General features: G+C 39.5%; 1 protein-coding gene across 25 annotated transcripts; it reads right to left on the reverse strand.

Annotated features, from left to right (window-relative positions):
- Positions 1-916: 916 nt before the first annotated feature.
- LOC139989097 (troponin I-like) lies at positions 917-21,248 on the reverse strand. Of its 25 annotated transcripts, none has more exons than XR_011800264.1 (10): positions 21,110-21,222; positions 18,496-18,539; positions 15,995-16,012; positions 15,489-15,617; positions 14,887-15,010; positions 14,293-14,393; positions 5,423-5,466; positions 5,158-5,299; positions 4,200-4,306; positions 917-1,546 (listed from the first exon to the last, which is right to left on the reverse strand). XR_011800264.1 is itself a non-coding variant. In XM_072007048.1 (10 exons), exons 2-10 carry the CDS (start codon positions 18,508-18,510, stop codon positions 1,481-1,483), a joined length of 657 nt encoding a protein of 218 aa, XP_071863149.1. In that variant the 5' UTR covers positions 18,511-18,539; positions 21,110-21,240; the 3' UTR covers positions 917-1,480. The 25 variants fall into 25 exon arrangements, 24 of the variants coding, with proteins under 24 accessions (XP_071863149.1, XP_071863148.1, XP_071863147.1 ...); XM_072007048.1 differs by lacking the exons at positions 4,200-4,306; positions 14,293-14,393 and adding exons at positions 2,344-2,361; positions 12,838-12,938 and having other exon boundaries at positions 21,110-21,240; XM_072007047.1 differs by lacking the exons at positions 4,200-4,306; positions 14,293-14,393 and adding exons at positions 2,344-2,361; positions 11,669-11,769 and having other exon boundaries at positions 21,110-21,239.
- Between the last annotated feature and the right edge of the window lie 729 nt (positions 21,249-21,977).

Genomic DNA, 21,977 nt, shown 5'->3' on the forward strand with positions numbered 1-21,977 from the left:
ACATCGTGACTGCTCGCGTCCCTTGCATATATAATTCTGGTCGCGTGTTCGTCTGAAAACCTGGGTGTAGAATTTAAGCGAGAAATTGGCTGACGAACTATGGTAACGATCGAGGTACTGTAAACAACGTTATTTTTCGAAACGCGACGAATCGCAAAGTAATAACGAACATGCTGTTCGCGAATGCTATGTTTAAACGTAAACAATGTACAGATCGTAGCGAACATTATATCGAAGCTTTACAAATGCAATAGCGAATCGTATTTAAGCGTGAATGTACGTGTTGAACCTACCGTGCATGTACCTTTATTGAAAAATAAATTCTGTTAATTTTCTTTTTCCTTCTCTATTTTTTTCTTGTGAAACATATAAACAAAGATTGGTTAGAAAAATTAATTAAAAGGTGTCAAGAAATATTTTCAATAACACGGGAGCTTAACGCGAAGGTTCGATTTCTTAAAGTATCGTCGATATTTATAAGACGTGGCGTAAAATTTCCCGGTAGAATGTGCACGCCTCACTGTGCGCTCTGCCATTCTATACGCCTCGTTGATTCTTTGACAGGTTTACAGTCTTGTCAAAGAGCGAACGCTGGAACGCGGCAAAAAATTGATTTCTCGCGCTAAAGCTAATGATCGCGTTCTAATTGAGCCATTGGCAAAATTAACAGCATTATTTAAATACTGGATCTTAATATTCACTTCGATGCGACACGAATGCAATTAAGATTCTTCTAACGTTGAATTTAATCAAAGGCCGACAGTTTTAAATACACTCGACACGGTACTCATCTATATGTAAATTTGTTGTCCTAGTTTAAAACCGGCGTCTTCGATCTTACAACATAAAACATAAATGATTATACAGGAAGAACAAAGGGATCGTGGTGTGTAGGAGAATGAACACACAGGCGCAATGTATTTCATTGTCGTTAAATATTTTGCTTTACAATTAAAATCTTAATTAACGATTCCCTTTCTTTCTTGCTATTCCATTACGTTTCATTTCTCCCTTTATCCGGTTCACAGAGAATTACATCACATGTACAGTAGGATTAGCGTGTAAAAAAAAGAACATTGACAGACGGAAACGTAAACGGTACAGGGTTTTTGTTTCTTTTAAAAAAATATACATATACATATCTTGTAGACGAAGAGAAAGATAAAAACTGGTCAGTCACAAAATTCTGTACTATGGATTAGAACTCGGACACGAAAGATATTCGATAGATTCTCGATAATACATCGAGGAATCATCGTAGACGAAACATATAGACAACGTGTTTTCTCTTTTGCGTGCATTTCGGGAGTTTTCTTTCTTAGACGTTAAGTTAATCGAGACGATGACGAAAACAGAAAAAGAAAAATAAAGACAGAATAATAGAAGCAATAACGAGGAGGTTTGTTGCGTCGAGTTATGTTATCGGATGGATGGATGGACGATCCCTTCTCGAAAACGTCGAGAGCGCGTGTCAATAGCCTCATGCCTCCACCTCTTCTTCCTTTACCTTCTTTTCGTCGCCTTTCTTCGACCAGTCGGGTTTCTTCTGCAAAAGTTCAGAAAACACATGTGAGATGGTCGCAGTTTACGAGCATAACTCGGTCAAATTTGCACACGCTAGGTCCGGGGTTAGCGCCATGGGAAACTTTCGCAAAGCAGGGTAACAACACGTAGGTGATACTTTTGCACGGAAAATTTCCTCTGGTGAGGAGCGAAAAATTCGTCGCGATAAATTATTAACAACCGCTCGTGTATTCTTGTTACGACGCTTCTCGTACATACGTATGCGCTTACATCGTACATTCGTGGCTCGAAACTTGTTGAATCGAAAGTTTCGGCTGTTTAAAACAAACATCGCCAATCGAATAATCTCCGATGGAAGTTGCGACGACGTGTGACCTTCTCTCTTTATCGTCATCCAAAAAGCCGTGCAATGTGTTAGTGAAAAGGAGGCGAGAGAAGAGTCCGTGTGAAAAAGATTAAAAAGAAAAAAAAAAGGAAAAAAAAGATTCATCGAGGTTTCCTAGAAAACATCGAAATACTTTCGCCGAGCTGGTCGTTTGCAACGATAAAAACTCGTAGCGAAAAATACGGAAAAAACTTGCTAAAAAGAAAAACGAAAAGAACGAAACGTCGAAGAAAAAATGTAGAAATTCGATGAAACCAATTATTGCGTTTTTGTATCGTTAAGGGGGCCCAAGCTTTCTCAATCTAATCCTAGAGTTTCTTCTGCTTCGTTCCTTCACACCATCCCTGTAATCTATATCATATCTAATACACGCACTAACTGTATTCTCATACTAGAAGCATGCCGATCTACGAGTTGATCGTTTAAAGCTTTACCTTATCTTTTGACGCGTTCTGCGAACATAATGCAAGAGCAACATCATTAGTCAACAGATAAGACATGGACAATTATTAGAGCGTACATACTAATTAATAACTTAACGATTAACGGGTCGCTCGTGATTCATTCGGTCGATCCAAGTCCTTGTTTCATTTCCAAGTCGCTCCTTTCGATCGTAGAGAATGAATCACGTTCGATAACAATGGCGTGATCGAACCGTGCGTCGAACATCGCAAATGCTATTTTATCGTCACTCTACACGTCCGGATATTTTTAATACGAATCGTGACTTATTTTAGAATTGTATTGTTTGTATCGGACCGTAAATAATAGACGATCGATGCACGGATCGAAAGAAAGATTCAGACGGGACAACAATCCTACACATGTACAGCCTGGAAGCATGGCAGCCGAATAATGGCGGTAAAGGCAAGCTGCAAAAGAGCTTATTGCATGTTGGAAAGAATTTTAATTGAAAGTGATGCGCGCGACGCTTTCGCGTCTGGCCATCGTTTTACTTTGTTTTCTGTACGTTTTGCGTAGCACGCGGATAATTGTTTCCTAAACGAAGGTACTTTTGCATGAAGGAGCCTGGCGCGAATAACGAGATCAAACAGAAGATAAACGAAATGGATGCAGACAGAGTCGATGAATGAATAATTAAAGAAGGTGATAGAGAAAGGAAGGAAGAAAGAAAGAACAGGCACTTGTGAGTAAAGCGCTTCTGCGATTACGTACGAAACGAAGAAGAAAGTCTGTAAGTCTTAAATATTAACTTTGTAAGCCATTCTCACCTTTTTCTTTTTTTTTTTTTTTTTTTATTTTTACATCGCTTCTTTTTATTCTTTATTACGTTTCTTTTCTCTCTTTTCTTTTTTTTTCTTTTTTTAATACCGCGTATTGGCTCTTTATTACGCTATTACCGATATTCTTTGTGAAATGGCATTAAAAGTAGGATAGAAGAAAGGAGAAAATAAAAAGTAGACGCGTTAAAAGCAAATTAGGTAAGATCTCGCGAATAACCCACGGTATTGTCGTCGAACACACAAGACGGATAAAAGAAGAAAGATCAGTGGAGCTTAAAGAAAAAATTAGTGGAGCAGAACGAAACGATTCTCGATAACACTCGACCCATTCTTATCGGATATTCCGTAAAATCGTCGGGATCGCATTTATTCACTGCGTTTTATAGAGGAGGCGAACACATTTTCATATTCGCGCAAGATCGAGTCTCGTCGAGTATGGTTCCTTGTGCAAAAGAAGTGAATGAAAAAAATGTATCAGAAAATATGTCGCTGAATGAAACGAAAGAAAATATCGAGGAAAGAACGAGCTACGGTCGAACAGGGTGGAAAGATATAAGAAATGATCTTCGAGAAAAATTATTTGCCTATTTTTCACATGCACTTTCTTCGATCGTTTATTAACACAACATTCTTTGGCGTTCTATTATGTTTCTTTTTTTTTCTCTCTCTCTTTTTTTTCTTTGCTCTCGTTTGATGGCGCGCGCGCGAAAATTCGATTTCAAAAATAATAACTTTGGCTTACGACCTAATGCAATTCATACAACGAGGAACGGTTTATAGAGGTACAATAAAATCAAGAAAACAAAAAACGACCGGCGAAATGGAAGAGCGTTTACAAACGGTTCGATGGAAAGCGGTAAACAGGTCACGTTAATCAACGCGAAATAATATAATCGCGCGAGACGACGAAAACGTTTCCTCCAGCTATTTTTTATTTTTTTATTTTTTTTTTTTTTCTTCGCGGTTTTCCATTTCTGTTCGCGTCGTATTCACGCGGTTCGGTGTGTACGTGTTGAAGCTCTTTTTCGATAATGTATTATTATTACTTGATTGCCTGTATACGCGTGTGATTGTTCTTTTTTTTTCATGTTTTCTTTATGTTTTTTTAAATCTACTTCTTCGTCTGCCACTCTGCCTTCTCGGACTTCTTGGGCTGTGGAGAACAACACAATTGCCTAGTCAACTATCGCTGCTACTGGGGGGATTTTACGTATAACGAAAAAAAGGATCAAAAAGATGGCGTGCCTTTCAGGAGATCAACTGGTTTCATACCTGATACGTTAAATTCCATAAATTCGAATAATATGACCTTTTCGCAGTGTATTTACCACGAGAAAGACTCAGGCTCGAATCAAATATAGCTATCAGATATAGTAAATATTAATTATTATTATACGCATTCTCTGTGAAAATGTCGAACGCACGTATTTTTGTATTTATTTTATATATATTTAATTTTATTGCATTGGCGAAAGATTAAAAAAAAAAAAATCGCCATAGATACCGCAAACACGAATCACGGTGATTAAATCGTTTGATCTCTTTGAAAGGACGTCCGAACAGATAATCAAAATTCTACCGATACAAGGAAAAAAACCTGCCGATTGGGTTTTATGCACGGAAAGAAAACCAGAGCCACAAAAACTGTCTTTCTCATTGGCTGGAAAAAAATATGTATACAGACCTACCCGTCGTATGGGGAAAAAATTCAAAACGTCCGCGTTAAAAAAGATGAAAAAACCAGGACTTTTATATCATAAATGGTTCGTAGAAATATAAGACTAACTTTTAAGTTTGATCTCGGATAAAAGGAACGTACAAAGGTTAATCACATCTTCGTCGCGAAGTCTTATATTTCCGCGTACTTTAGCCGGCAAACGAAGCACGTAAATTGATGAAACGGAAGAATTCAAAATAGACCACCGACGGGCAGGGGAAAAATGTCTACTTAAAAGTACACAGAATTTTACGACAATTTCCGTTGTCGAAAACGATCGTCCTTACCTCCTTGTCCTCTTCCTCGAGGGTGAATTCCTTCTTCTTAACCTGTTTAAGCTGGTTACGGAAGTTAAACTCGGCCGCCTTCTTCTGCAGTTTGGCGAACTTGTTTTCGTACTTGGAGACTTTCTTCAGCGTGGGTTTCATGCTAACGACATCAATGGAATATTATTAGCAAGTAAAACGTGGAATAAGTATTTATCGAACGATAAGAATAGCCGTATAAATTGGCAAAGAAAATGGTCGATCGAAGATGGAAATGGTTACTTACAATTTACCTCGAAGGTCGTTCACCTGGCTGTTCAAGTCCGCGATCTGTAGCGAGCAAACATCGTATTAGATTCACGTTTCATTCAAACCGGATAAAGATTATAATCATGCGAGCTTCTCATCGAAATTGTACCGCGGGACACTAGGAAATCGAAGAAACGATCCTCTTAGGCAACTTCCATTAGACCGAGAGAACATTTGTAAAAAGCTTCGAAAGTCGAATCGAGTAGATTCAAAGTGGATTATGCTCGAATCAATGGTCATGTTCCCAAAGGGAGATCGTTTCTCCACGTTACTATAGAACGGGGCAGTTCGTGCTCACAGAAGGGACATTCATCCCCGTGGATGGTAATTACATAAAACAAAAAAAAAAAAAAAAAAAAAAAGAAAAAAAGGAAAAGAAAAAGAAAAAAGAGAAGCATCGAGTGTTTCTTTTTAATCACAGTGAACACGATTTCAGTCGCAAAAACACGCACACACACACACAACACTGCACAGAAACCATGGAAAGCTTCCACATTGGAGAAATAATCGAAATCGAGCAGCAACTGGTTAAGCGGACGAAAGAACGAGAACATAGTACTCGAGCAGAAATTAGCATGCGACCTGCGTGCCAGAAGCAGGCGGGATGGGGTTTGCATACACGGAGAGGTTTCGCAGCGGATACCGAGATATTCGGTTAGCGAGTCACTCGACGAATCGAGATTGACAGTAGATTGGTTTGCTGATTAACTGCAATGCCAGGTAACTGTGATAGGATTGGAACGATGGGCGAAGAAAAGGCTCATATAGTCGGAGAGCGGAGGAAAGATTGCATTGGAAAAGTATAGACGAGGTTGTCGATGTACAAAGAGATGTAAAAGTAAAAAGAAAAAAAGAAAAAAAAGATAGAGACACGGTGAAAATAAACCACCAGCGAGTAGATTAAAGTTGTACACGTGTAGCCTCCTCGATATACCCCGACATACGGTGCAGAGAGTAACAGGCAAAGTCAAGCTATCGTTGGATGAAATTGAACGATTAAATTAAACGCTAGTCAGTCGTTGTTAACACGTTGCATCGACAATGCCACGATCAAAAGCCACGTTCTTCCGTTTACATTGAGCCGAAAACAAATACGGCTTTGATGGCTGTTGTTTAGGGGAAAACCGGTAAATTTATGTAGCTCAAAGCTTTATGTCGTGACACATTGACCGTGTACGTGATAGACATGGCAAACGATAAAAGATTGAACTGTACTGTGACAAATTTCATTCACTGCGATTTTGATTAAACGTCAACGGCATGTTCGCTACGGTGAAACGAAATGCATAACGCAAATTAAATAATGTATTATATATATGTATGTATATATATAATACGACTGTATGTATATCAATTAGTTGTTCTTCTCCTAGTAAATCGTTTCAACCAATATTATCTTACCATGAAGGTTTTCCCATCCGAAAAGCGGCCACTTTTTTTCTAAGGATCTTTCAAACAAATTGATTTTCTAGTGTCTTTGAATAGCTTCTGGTAAAACTTCCTCCGGAAGCCACTTGTCGGATTCTCCGCTCTCTCCCTGAGAGACGTTCCAGTCTTTCCTTTCTCGTTCCCTTTTACCTTTACGGTCGTCGATGAGAAGAAGAAGACGGAGCGAGTCGATCAAAGGGAGAGAGAGAGAGAGACAGACAGACAGACAGAAAGAGAAAAAGAGAGATATGGAAGAAAGGACCGACGAATCACAGACAAAGTGAAACAAAGAGGAACGTAACATAAGAATCAAGGGTAGAAAGGATCAGCAATGATAGGATGTGAATTTCATTCTGGCCAATCAGGGGAGAACTGGTCACGATCAGCTCTTTATCCACAGAGGGTGAAGAGAAAAAAAGAAGTAAAAAGTCCACTACAATCTCTTTTCTGGACCGTAGGAATTCTGTTCCTCTCGCTGTTCGACAATCCTCTAATTCTTTAGATTCGACGCGATTCTTATCTCATCGTAAACGCGTTTCACATCTTACAAAATTAAACGATTATCAAAGTACATAGTTTATTAATCGACTCATCGAAAGTATATCTATCGGTTATTTAATAATATCTAGAAGGAAATATTTATATTTGAATAAATATCTGTACATGAGGAACAGAGTTCCGCCAGAAAGGATCCGCTATTTACAGGCCCAATTGAACACCATGACAAGAGGACACTGACAGTCGGTGGTGCGTGCGAATCGGTGCAAAATCACTTTCGCTCGTTCCCATTTCGACATCGTAGACGCGTGTACGTGTTCGCTTTCACGTCTCTTCCACGGGACAACAGAGGGAGAACAAGAAGAAAAGAAAAGATCCGTATCGTTTCTTTTTATTGACATTCACAGACGAAAGGATTTAGAGGTGGCGGACTAATTTACACGGGACTGTTCAGACGAAAAGACAAGGGTAACAAATAAAAAAGAGAAAGAGGCTGGGCCGGAGAATTTTCACAGCATGGCACTTCGGTCTCGTGATCTCTTCACTCGGTCTCGAGACAGTCCACCTTCGTGAGAGTTAACAGTGGAATCAAGATAAAAAAAAAAAAAAAGCGTGGTAAAAGGAGGTAACATACAACCAGCGTTCGATTATCTACACTTTTTTGGGGGAAGAGAAATACGATATAATACACGAGTATTCCGTTCAAACACGTAATCAAAAAGTTCAAGGGACAGAGTTGAAAACGAGGGTCGGCAAAAGTTTCAAAAGGCAGGTTTCCTTTTACATACCTACTATTCTTTGCATCAAATACGACATCGTGTTTCTTTTAAATGTCTTCCATGATTTTCCTTATATATATATGTCAGCAGCGTCTTATACGTATGTACGGAATAATATCGATCATCGACGATATACGACCATATTTCGTTGATTTTTTCTAGCCAGATGAGAAACAATTGCTCGAATAATATTGCAGAGCGTGTTAATTTTCTTTTTCTCCACTCGCGGGGAATATGAAGTGCCATACTTCCTTCGCGCGATGCAAACACACAAGTATAATACAAGTGTCCTCGCTTTTATTTACCGAGAAAACACAACTGCAGTTTTATTATAGAAATCGATCGATTTGTTCGCGATTGAATATCGCGATCGGCCGGAACAAAGTTAATAGAAAATCTACGATGCGTATTGGCGTTGGTGTAGCGTGAAAGAATTGATCCATGCTGTTAATTTAGATATCAGCCGAGCCATGGAGAATTTGTGCCCGCGTGTATTGAAAGAACGTTTGGAACTTTATGAAAAAAAAAGGAACAAAACGATTGAATAACGTGTGCCAGTTATTTCGGTTGCCGGCACCTATTGAGTTCTATTCTATTTCGTTTTCGAGTTATTGTTTAAAAATATTACACGCAGACATTGATAGACACCGATATAATTTAAAATACGGTGGAAAAATTTCTACGTTCCAATAATCGATTACTTTATTTATATACGCATATCATAAATAATTACAGAATGTCGTTAGTGGATATCGAAAGCCATGCGTGTTCAGAGTTAGGTAGATTTAAGAGAAAAAGCAGAGCCACTTTAATAAACATCCGGAAAATCAAGCTTGCAATTCGCCAGAGGAGAAAAGTAACGGATAGCAACAAGAAGAGAGAAAAAGATGGGAGACGTGAAAGGCGCGGAGAAATCAACAGAGAAAGACAGAGAGCGAGAAATAGAAAACACAATGGTAAAGCGAGCAGAGAGAAAACACGAAGAAGACGTGAAATGTACAGTAGTAGCCGATTAGCGGCGATAACGATACGATACGATTCTTTTTCAAACTTCCTCTATTCTTCCGCCTATTTACAATACTTTGTCCGTTTCGTCTGACTTTTCCGATTTTGCACCGTGCACCCACGCACGCACACGCGCACACACACGCGCGTAGTCTCACGCACACGTTTGAATCTCGCGTGACATTGAAAGGGGCCACTTCGGCCCCTTCGAATTGTGTTCTTTTCCCTTGACTGTATATATGTACAATTTTTACAAAAAAAAATATATATAAAGAGAGAGAGAGAGAGAGAGAGAGAGAGAGAGAGAGTGAAAGAGAAAAGAGGGGAAAAGAATTGGAATTGAAAAGAGAAATGAAGAAGAGTCGAGGATGATTGTTCTATCGTCGGGACATCGCGAACATCTCATTTCACGATTCTTTTTCTCAGCGAGAACGCGTTATGCGGTCGATACAAAACGCTTGCTGCGATCACGATCGCGACGAAACGATCGTTTGGCAAAATCGTCGGACCAGTCAGAGACGTGAGCTCGAGAACGAAATAAAGGGACGCAAGAGACGTTACACTCTCGCATCTAAACATTGGGATCGACTTGACCCGACAAGCGTCTCCTCCATAAGCTTGCCCAGCCCTGATTCGATTCTCGCGAGAAGCTTTTATTTTATTTCCCTTGGCGAGTTAGTAGAAAGCTTAGAAAGCCTATGTCTGCGTTATAATTGTTAGAGAGACAGAAAGATAGAGAAACAGCGAGTGTAAATCAGACGGACGTATCTATACAGGTATAGATAATGTTTGTAAGAGAGATAAAATAGAGAGAGAGAGAGAGAGAAAGAGAAAAGAGAAAGGCGGTGAAAAGAAGAGAGGAGGCGGGCGAATAAATCGACGAAATATCATCAAGAAAGAAAAAAAAAGAGTAAAATGGGGATAAAAAAAGAAAAAGAGCGATCTAGGAGTAAAGGGCAAAAAATGTTTCAATTGCGGCACTTCATATCCACGCGAAAAAAGAAAACAATTCGGTAGATTGTTTCATTCTACCCAGGAAACGACAGACGGATCGAAGAAAAGGGTAGGTAAATTACCGAGACAGGACTGACCAAGATTATACAGTACAGAATAAAATGGCCGTACGAGGCGTCATCGAAATTACGAAAGTAGAGCAAAATGCTGGAAGCAAAATCGTATTTCTTTGTTTTCACGTTCGGTTTTGTACTCGCGTTGACAAAAGAATAAAAAAAAAAAAAAAAAAAATGGAAAAAAAGAGAAGAGAGCGAGAGAACGCAGTCGTTCCTTTTCATTGTTCGATTTCTGGTTGTTGAAAAGCCACTCAACGTGTTCTCCAAGAGAAACATCGTGAAAGAGAGAGAAAAAAGAACTCAAATAGAGACGTATGTATATGTACAGAAAGAGGGTGGAACAACGAGAGACAACGCGAAGAGAGACATTCAGAGAGGGGTTGCACAAAAGAAACGTGCGGCTGGCGGTTGCTCTCTTTCTCCTCGCATTGTTCACCGTTTGTTTTTTTCATTTTTTTTTTTTTTTTGCTGCTTTCTTTTATTTATCTCCTGTACCTCATAGTCCCTTTTCCGAACTTCACGCTCCAAATCCCACTTCTGACCCTCACAAAGGTAGACGCGGTCGTAATACATTTGGCAAATCTCCCTCAAATCGTCTACAAAGAACATGGAGTGTCTCTCAGATATCTTTCACTCACGTGATACGTTATTTTCACTAAATAGCCAGGAGGCAAGACGAGAGAAAGACAGACAGCTTCACATTTACGTTTCCAATTGTACATGGACATATATGTTGAATTCAATTATCGCTTCTTTAGAATTTCTTTCTTTTTTTTTTTTCCTTCTTTTTAAATTCTCGCTTACATCGAGACGACTAATCCTTTCGATTGTCGATTTTCAACTTTATTAGTTTCCAACTATTACTGAAAATGGTAAATACCGAGTTCTGAAACTGTCTCTCGTTCTACTCGTGCGATAATAAAAGTCGCGCGAAAACTGAATGCCTAATCGTGTTGGGTATTCGAACCCGGCGATATTCTTGAGAAACTGACACGAACGTGACCTGCTCTGAAATCTCTCCTTCTTTCGTTCAAATGGAAATTGTCCGATCGACCTCCATCTGTATCGAAACATAGACGAGGTTACACTCCGGTTACGTACCCTCGAAATTTCAATTCAGAACGATCGAGGAATCCGATAAGAACTAACCGCATCGCGGCGAATACGCGCAATCGAATAAGAGCGTTGGATCGAGAATCTAAAAAGAGAACTCTTGGAATTTCTTTCGCAAAGAGAAAAGGGGGTGAAGGTATCAAGAGTGAAATTTCGAGGGTGCGTTGACCCGGAGAAATAAGTACGTGGGACGATCGACCAATCGCATTATACGGTCGCAGACGTGGCAAAGTTAAATTAAATCAAAAACGAATCACGTGGGAGGCCAGATAAAAATAATCTTTGCAGGAGACTCGTTAGGTTTTCTTCAGGCGAGCCGATCGTATTTACCTCGAATTCTTTCAACCTAATTTGCCTCTCGAGGTCAAACTTATCGCCCTCGAGCGCGTATAGTCTGTTCCAATATGCCGAACAGATCGTCTGGAGCTCGGCTAAAAGAACAAAAGTTTCAGGATGGAGAGAAAAATGCAAAAAGAAAAAAAGATAAGAAAAAAATGGGAAGATGGTTTCGACCATTCTTAATGACGTGATTTTAAAATCTCTTGTGTTAGCGATATGTAAATTTTCGATTATAAAATGATGAAAGAAAAATAGAAAAGACAAGAGAATATACAAGAAGATTGCATCTTCTACGAGAGAAAATAATATAGCGAAATGTCTTCGTTGATACTGTTTTCGTTGAATTACACGACCGATAATATCTTACCATTGACGTTGTTTTCATCGTCGTTTCTATCGAAATTTCTGTACCATGGGTTTAAATCGCGGAGGGGATAAAGAATCAAGGGATGTAAAAGTGAATGAGATTCTCGCGTTTTGAAAGCAAGAAGCACGAAGCTGACAACTGCGTGAACGTTAACCTGATACGAAAGAGAAGGAGTCGAAGGGAAAATGAAGGAAACGTATTTTCGGAATAGTACTGGCGCCACAAGGTGGTCTAGTTGCCTACGCGCAAATAAACGAAAGAAAAAAGGAAGAAAATCGTTGTTCTACGTGAAATCGCTCAAGATAGGAGGACTAGGAGAATTCAGCATTATGATATTATTTAACATCTACTTGGCTGCGATTCTACGAATCACGCGTGCCTGCTGCTTTTGTTCTTTTTCTAATCATTACGTACGCTCTAGGAAGACGTTCTAAAACTAGTCAAAAGAAATGTTGCGAGTGCTACGTTAGAATTGGTGCAATTAGATGATTCAGCCTCGATGCCTAAGTTCAATTCGTCGTTAAAGGTAACAACAGCCGAAACTTCAATTTCGTTTAAGACAACAAAAACTGATTATTATGTTCAGCGATTGTGCTAGCAAAAATGTCCTTGCGTACTAATGAGAAAAAAAGATTCAGAACAAAAGGATAAGAGAAAAAAGAAAAAAGAAACACGATAGAAAAAAGAAGAACGGAAAGAAAAATATTCTGTTCTCTGCTTTGTTAATTGCAGCGTCATCTGTTTTGTTTTTTTATCTTTCTTTTTCTTTTTTGTATATCGAAAACTTTTCGACCTCGAAATCCTTCTTGGCGACTTCGTACTCAAGGTCGTACTTTTCCCCCTCGAGAGCGATGATCCTCTTATGATACTGGATCAGAATGGACTTCACGTTAGCTGTCAAAATTCCAAGTCACCTTGAAACATACTCCTCTGTTTTCTTCCAAACGGTATGATCGATTTTAACCAGTAATGTATCATTTGTTTTTCTCTGTTATACTCTAAGCGTTTCATTGCTCCACGAGAATTGTATTATCGACGACTTAAAACAAACGAGCGGCCGATACATAACATTAAAACATAAAGTAGTTTATCGTGTCACGTTTGTCGCTTTGTTAACCGCTAAGGACAATGTGTCAAAGCAGGGACAAGTGTGGCGGTGAGTCTGGTATCAAAGCTGAAATTTGTCAACGACGTTACGAAGTGTCAGCGTTGCTTTCGAGTATGTCGACCAAATCGAGTGTCTCTTCGATTACAATCACGAGTGGAAAACACGATATAACTAGAAAATTGAAAAGGGAGTAGTGGCGTGAACATAGAAAGCAATGTGAAAACGATTAAATACGTCGGACGTAGAAATACACGCGGGAAAAAAGTGTCGAACAGAAGCACGCGTCTCTCGAAACCAAACGAGTTACCATTATTATATACCGTGAGTATAACTCCATCATACACGAATATAGCGTTTTCTGGCGACAACTTGTGAGAACACAATAAGTTAATACGTGAATAGTCCACGATTGCTCAGCTTACTATGTATAAAATACGTCGAGGTAGCATTAAACGAAGAGCAAAGACGATAAAACGATAGATAGATCGCGCGCACAAATAAATGCGAACAGAAAAAGTTGTGCGAGAAAGAGTAACAAAGATAAAGAAGTATAGAGATAGAGAAAGTAGCCGTGTTATGAAAGTGAGAAAGATCAGAGATATAAATAAAACAATAAATATTATAGAAACACGGAGAGACGAAATGCGAAGCTCGCGACACTTGCTCGGATTACGCGAAACCGATCGCGATCAGAACGAATTACGTTTAGCAAAGAGTTCGACGAGTTCGTATATTTGAAAAGTTAAAACAAAGAAGAAGAAAAAAACGAAGAATAATTTTTACACTTCAAAAAAAAAAAAAAAAAAAAAAGAAAAAGAAGAAGAAAGAAAATAATTGAAATCGAAAAGATAAAAATAAAATAGAGAAAAGTGCATCGTCATCTAGACGATAAAAATACACTTTGCTTACTTATAAATAATCACAATGTTACGGTTGCGTAACACGACCGATCCAACAAGAGTTTTCGAGCACTTTGCCAAACGTATCCGAGGCTGTTCGTCATCGCAAGTGAACGCAACCGAGCAAGCGCGGCACATTACTCAAGTGCAACAACATTGAGCATCGTTACGGTGTCGTGAATGCCTCGTTATTTGCACGTATCGTAATGTTCTCGCAACTGATTCTCTTTCTCGTAAGTACCTCGTAGTCCTTCTTCTTCACAACATATTCGAGGTCGAATTTTTGATCCTCCAATGCTGTGATCCTATTGTGGTATTCACGCAGCACGCGCTTCACGGTTTCTGTGTGGATCAAGGTGAAAAAAGATCGGACAGAATTCATCATATTGAATTTGAAACAACACGAGGGAATATTCGAGATTCTCGCTGTTAAAGCGACCGTTTAAACAAATTAGCAGCGTCGCGACGTCGAAGTGTCCGGCTATAATTTATGCACGAACGTGGAAGAATCTTCGGGATGTAATTCGTGAGATTCGGCCAACTTCAAAATATCCTGTGTGCCCGAAAAACGAGGAGATGGCCTGCGAACAAGTGTGAGCAGGACGAACGAAAAAATTTCGGGCACGACAATCTGTCACAGCGAATCGAAATTGCTTCACCCGCGTGTATCTGTCGATGTCAGACAAAAATGAAATTTCTATAGACCTGCGGTAAGGTGTTGTTCGATCTTCGACCCTGACCGAATTGTTAGCAGTCTAACCACGCGCCGATGAACCGAGAAAAACGCGGTTACAGTGTTATCGAGTAATACATTTTTGGAAAATTCTGAAAGTACCTTCGCTAGCGTCGTCCACGTTCTTCGGCTTTCCACAACGTTCCTCGATAATGCGCCTTCTCTCGGCTGCCTTTCTCTCCTGCTCCTTTTTCAATTCCTCCGCGGCTTTCTTTCGCAGCAACAGCTAAGGGCGCACAGATGAAAATACTCGTCAGAACATGATTCGATAAAAAGAATGGAATTTCGTTTGGAGAAAACTTGGAAAATTCTACAGATAAAAATTGATAGACGAGTCGTTATTAACTATAGGACAAAGGCGGTGAAAATGCTTTCGAAGGAAAACTACGTAAAAAGAGCAATTCCTTCAAATGGATTAGAAGCTTCCGAAAAAAGAATCTTTCGATAAAATAAATACGAAAATATATAAGAAATTTTACTCTTTTTTTTTCAGCAAGCAAAAAGGAATTTTTTAACGATAGAAAAAGCACGATTGAGCCGCAATATAACGGAAACAACGCAACAGAGTTAAATATAGGAAATAAAACTGGAAATATAAGTTTAAAGCTAAATTGCGTAAAAATACAATGGTCGTGAAATATTATCCGAGCATCGATTAAACGTTTATAATATAGTAGGATATTATCAGAGAATAGAAAGCTTACCCTAAGCTTCTTCTTCCTGTCAGGGGTCATGAAACCCTTCTTCGCCTTCTTGGCTTTGGAAGCCTCTTCAAGGCGGGCGCGGACCTCCGCCCTCTTTCGATCCGTCTCCGCCTGTTTCCTCTTCTTTTCCTACATTTTTTGTATTGTATGGACTCCCTTAAAATATCTTATCTGACAATAGCCCGAAGCAACGTTTAACGAAGCATCTCGAAAAAGTCTCTCATAAAGAAAAGATATTTAAAAATAATATAAACGAGTAAGATAATAAAAACCGTCGATCTTTAGGAAGGACAAAAAAGAAAAAAAAAAAAAAAGAAAAGAGATGTAAATGATATGGCAATTTTCGATACGGTCTGCAACGAGCCCTTAATACGAAAATTGTTAGAAAAATCATTCGATTATCTCGACAAGTTATTGAAAAAGTTTCGCGAACAGGGCCGTCCTTCTTTTCTTGACTTTAAGTTTCACCGATAGTTTCCCCTATAGTTTCCCCTTTTCTTACGTACATCCTCGAGACGTTTCCTCTGTAAAGGGAAATAAAAAAGCCATCGTGAGAAAAATCGTTCCCGTGGATTCCCTATGTGCGGAACACGAAGCATTCGAACGGATACAATAAAATCATAAAAGAATTTTCAAAGAGCAACGTGTTTCGAATTCCGCATTTTGAAAGAGCGCCAAGCGTTGAGAAAGCGATATCGTTCGCGTGATTTGCGATATAAAGTGCGCGATATCGTTATATACGTCAATTGACGATAGATCTCGATTAATTTATGCGTTTGATTCGTACACATTGGCATCAAGTACCATGCAATAGTTCGCGTATATTTTAACCGGTAAATATTGTCAAATCGAACGAAATGAGACATAACATTATGACATAATATTTAGTACATAATACACGAAGGATAGGCGCGATTAGCATGCAGCTGTCACACAAGGACACAGAAATATTCTGTGTTTCATGCGATTATATTATCTACGTTACCTCAGCTTTCGGATTACTAGATGGCTCGTGCTTGGAGTTCTAGTCTACCGCTACGTAGTCATACTAACGACTATTCTTAATCGAATTAATAGAATAGTAACAAATGTTAGACATTTCTACAACGTGGAAAAGAACATTAAATGGCACGGAAGAATTACAGAGGCTGTATTTCTATTCCCTCTCCCCTTACCTAATATATTACTTTGATTTACATTTAGAACGAACTTCTGCCAAGATTTATGTCGCCGAAACTCTGACAGAATTCCAGTATTTTCTTATCTTAGTAGCAATACCTTCCGTGCCAATTCGAATGCAAAATCGGGACGAGGACAGGAGAAGACAAGTTGTAAGGAAAAGTTGAAAAATACAAGTTACAGGGATATCGATGGTATATTTTTACAATCAACGGGAACAAGTCGCGATAGGGAAGAAAAGTTAGGAGGTGTTGTGAAATAAGAGGAAAGGGATAGTTGATAGAACAAATAAGGTACACAAGGGAAGCACGACGCACGGTGGTAAATAAGGTTGAAATAGGGGCGAGAACCTGACGATAAATCAGAAGAAAAGTCCACCCCGTGTCGTTCGTAATATTTCCGGATCTATCCTTTATTCTTCGGGTCCCGATGAGATTTCACGTTCCAAGGATACTACACGTACTTTTGCACAAGTGAAATAACCTATCAATTATTGATTGAAACTTTCGAATATTTTTCTTCTCGATTTCGTCGGAATATCGATAACGTTGGCTGAGAAAGAGGATTCAATCTGTTATATCCTCGAGAAGCTAAAATCGCGTTAAATTGATCGAAGACAATTTCTTCCACGGGGATAGACCGTGATATTACGAGAAATCCAACCCTTTTTCGCAAGAAGGAGCGGATCAGAAGGATATAGAAGAAACAGGGATAGAACGGAACGTCTGAGAAAGTTTCTAACGAAAGGAAAAATTAAACTCGTGCAGTTTCCTCGTTATTCCGTGAGACAGTGTGAACTAAATGCGAAACTGTGTGGTTCGTTGTCGACCACTGTTCACATAGTTACGTCAACTTTCTACTGTCGAGAAAAAGTAAATTTAACAGGACTCGGTCGGTCGAAGCCCCGGTTCTACCAAAACTACGTCGCTAACAAAAACCTCTGCTATCAATTATCGATAATAATTGATATTTAACTTTCAAGCAAACAAGTTACTTAAAAAAAAAAAAAAATATTTAATCCACGAAAAAAAGATGCGAGAAAATGTTAAAAATTCTATTCTAAGGTAAAAAATCGTTCGCTCTTCGACGTTTTTTGTAAAATGTAGCACAGACGGAGATGTGGTTTTTTGGATATCAAAAAATGGACGTTAATTACGTTTTCGTTCGAACTAATGATCGTTCCGATGAAAAACAACTACAATATTTTTACAGGGATCTCACAAGCACAAAGCTCACAAGCAATGCGTACCTTTCAATGCCATTAACTTTACTGCAGGGTGCCAAGTAGACGGAAGATCCATCGTTCGCCATTTTCGTGTAAAGTCAAGAAACAGATGCAACCGGTAGCCGTAAGAAGAGAAACATAAAATAAAGAGAACATCTTAGAGATATTAAAGTCTGTGTATCCTCGTGAAAACGTCTTGGAACAAATAACGATACGAAGAAAATTTCGAATATTCGGAACTCGAAGCTTCGTGTTATTTTTGTGATTCGAAACTCAGGTAAACGATAATTTGTATAAATAGCTCACTAGAATATTCTGAATTTACGATACGAATATATTTTTATTCAACTAATATTCCATAATATTCCAATTAAGTTTGTACTTAAACTCATATTATAATGTGATTTTCCGAAGAGAGATTTGCTAAGCTTTTAATTCCTGACTACATCGATGCTTCTTTAAACAAAAAGCGAAAAGATAAGCGTTCCAAGTTTCGAAAGTTTCGACACTTCGCGAAGTTCCCGATTCGAGTTTCGCTAGTCTAAAAATCAAGTTTCCATCCGTCTCTGGTATAAATTAAATTTTCCAAGATACCCACCTAACCTCATCGTCCGCCATCGTGGTACCTGGCTGCTACACCCGTCTACCTAAAAATAAAACGTGCAAGGTGTTGTTTCACGAATTCGTGGCAAAATAACAATAACGTCGCGTTACGTCAACGGCGCAAATACGATCGTTTCGACGACACGGATAACCGAACGAAATGCAAACATTACACGGGTTTAAATATAAACTGCGTGTTAAGAGAGCGGAGAAGAAGTGGGTTGAGGAGAAAATTTGCGAGCACGGAAAAAGGGGGGAGGGAAATCGAAGAAGATCTCCGATTGCGTCAGTGGATAAATTTTTCTTTCGTTGGCCGGTGATAGCCGTTCCTACAGATCGACGCGATAAATCCTACATTCTGAACGTAAATTTTGCCTCTCGCTGCACGATCAGCAACGGTATAGAATATCCGGGGCTCGAAAATAGACGCGGACCGTCCCCACTTTTCGAGCCGTGCGTCGCCGAGACGTCGCTACGTCGACGATCCAAATTTGGATGCAACGACCCGGTAGATCGCACGTCTCCTCGAGACTCCAACTCGATCCGATGGCGAAAACGGGAAGGCAAATCGAACTGGAGAAAACGAGAAACACCGCGGGATCGTTCTCGTAGAAACGTTATTTTCTCCGCTATTGGAAATTGTTTCGTTAAAACTGAAATTGAATGTGAAACAAAATGTAATCCTTGTAGACGAAACTCGTATAGATGAAATAAAAGAAGAAAAAAAAAAAAAAAAGAAAGCGAAAATACTGAATTAAAGATCGTCGATATTATAGAAGATATTATAAAATCCAAATATGTTCAAATACGAATATTAGGGTACATCTAATCATTTTTCTTCCTTGTAATATTGAAACAAGAAAATGTAAACGTGAAAAATAATACGATGAGAATGATGAAACGTTAGAGAAGACTTCGTTGATAAATGAGAATACGAAAGCTCAAAGTAATTCATTTCCTTGGCAAACGTCTTACGTGCCGACGTGGTCGCGAAGGTAGTGAATCAGAAATAATGTTTGAAAATAGATATCAAATTTATTGCACGCTTGAATTGTATAACCTGGTCGTGTGCAACGGTAACCGTGCTCAAAATGTCAGTTGTCCTCATGTAGCAACGATATCTTACTCCTTGAATGTAGAATGTACTCTTTGTCAAATATTTCTTCTTTCTTCAGCTAGAAAATCTAGATTTTAATAATTAAAGTATCCTTTGATAATCGATCTTTTCTTTTTTCGGGCGATATATATATATATCAAAAACTATGAAAAATAACGAAAAATCATCGATTCGCAGAAATTTCATTCTATCACTGGCAATTGCTTTATATGTATAATGGACGATCGCCCTCGCTAAGTATAGATTCCCTCTCGTTCGAACCATTCCAAGACACGTCCCACCGAGACTTCAATGTGTGTCTCGTCTCCGATGTCAAAGAAGATCCCGGCACCGTAAAAATAGAAAACACGCAGAAGTCTACCTCGGATGATCCACGATAGCGAGACCATCCTCTATCAACGAGAATCGCGTGCTCGTTTTTTTTCCCCTCTCGAAAAATCCAGCATCCTAGCGAGACATCGTGAAGAAGACACGCCATCACCGTTCTTTCTCTCGCATGAAATTGAAAAACGTGGAGGAAAATTCACGAGAGACAGAAACGAAGTCGGAAGATTCGCAAGCTTTTTTTCTCGCAAGAGGCGAATGATAAATGGCGATGACATGGACGCGTCTGAAGTTATATTGGTCAAGAGGATATTGGTAACCGCGACGAATACTGGTACAAGGCTGTTTACGTAGATCCGCGCGGATTCACGTAGCAACCGAAACCATAATGGAACCAGCGACTTCTACTTCGAGCGTATTCATCGAAGAATTATGAAATAAACAGGAAACTGAGTAATTTAATCATTTGAAATGTCGTATAGGAAGTTTAATTGTTTTTCCTATCCTGAGGAGGCTTAAAGGCGATTCGGATATAAATTCGAAGATATAAATTCGAAGAAATTAAGGAACACTGGTACGGATCTGCAAGATTTCCGATAAAAAGAAATCGTTCAACTTCTCGTAAGTATGGAATGTATAAGAAATTAAATAATTTGATTATTTGAAATACGAAATACGAAAGGTTTAATTATTTTTCCGATCCCGGGGAAATTTCAAACGATTCGAATATAAATTCAAAGACATAGAGATCGAGACTAAGAGACACTGGTATAGATCTCCAAGATTCACAATTTCGTCGAAAGGAAAAAAGAAACGTTCACCTCCTCGCGAAAAGGAGAGTTTAGACGAATCGAGAGTACGAAGTCTCGGTTCCTGTCACTGGAAGATCACAGACGTCTCACTCGAGGCCGGTTTCCGCGGGGAACGTCACAATCGCTGGAGACGAGTCGAAACGTCGGGCAACACTCGTGACCTTGAAAATAGTCTCTCTGTTAAGCACACCTCTCACTGGCACTCGATACTCGACGAAACGAGAAGCGACCTCGCAGAGGTGGTCGGTTCGAAGAAGGAATATCCTTCGCGTAGTCAGCCACGAATCCTGAAGTGAATCACGAGGATCGTGCGACGACGCGTTCCAGGCGGCTCCCGGCCGAACATGACGGTTGAGCTTACCTTGAGAAGAACTTTAGCTGGCTACGACTGGCCAACCGGACCTTAGGCAGCTGACTGTGCGATCGTGAATCCCTAGTCGACGTCGTGAACCTCCATCGTAGGTTGTTCACGTGGTAGTAGCCGACCAATGACGACTCGCCATTGGTCGCACAAGCATTTTTAGGCGAGAGCTATGCCCGCTGTGCTTGCTGCCAAAAATAATCGGAAACTGAAAACGGAGCCGAGCCTGCTTCGTCGTTCGTTCAGCTGCACGTTCGATCTACCGCTTGTCTTCCAATACGCTTGATTAAGTATGTTAATCTAGCTGTTACGAGTGTCGAGAAGAAGGCGGGTTTCCTTCATTCCTTTTCATATCGTTAACGAAGGTCGATCGATCAGGCAGACAATTTCTAGTTAATTGACACAGTTTCTCGTACTTAAAAAAACAGCACTTAAGCCTGTTGTCTCGCGCAAAGACAACAGCTACTTAATTAGAAGCACGAAAATTGCCGTAGGTGTAGCTATTTGGGGACTTTTGTATTACAATAGAGTATCGTATTAGGAAGAGATTATATATGTGAATACGAAGAAAGCTTCCGAAAGTATCCGAAATTTATTTATAGGGAATAAAACTGAAAGATGGTTGCGTAGCGTACCCCGAAGCTTGGTTTCTGTAAAGAACGATCAATCGACCAGTCGAATGATCGAAAGATGGAATAAAGATCGTAGTGGGAATTTAACAGCTGCGGCTGATCGTTCGAGTAGCTCGACACACGTCGAGACGGAACGAAGATATTATTAACGGATTGTTCTGGATTTTGGGTGTGCCAGCTGTTTGGCACTAAACGCGGTAACGCTGACGGAAACATCGTCGCATAAACGTAACACT

Source organism: Bombus fervidus, chromosome 7 (genome assembly GCF_041682495.2).
Source record: "Bombus fervidus isolate BK054 chromosome 7, iyBomFerv1, whole genome shotgun sequence".
NCBI lineage: Eukaryota > Metazoa > Arthropoda > Insecta > Hymenoptera > Apidae > Bombus > Bombus fervidus.

Excerpts from the sequence above, each read along its gene's own strand:
- LOC139989097 (XM_072007048.1), bottom strand. Across the intron at positions 15,011-15,488 it reads ACAGGAAGAAGAAGCTTAGG|CTGTTGCTGCGAAAGAAAGC; the intron begins GTAAGCTTTCTA and ends GTGCGCCCTTAG. Across the intron at positions 5,300-5,422 it reads AACGACCTTCGAGGTAAATT|CATGAAACCCACGCTGAAGA; the intron begins GTAAGTAACCAT and ends TGATGTCGTTAG.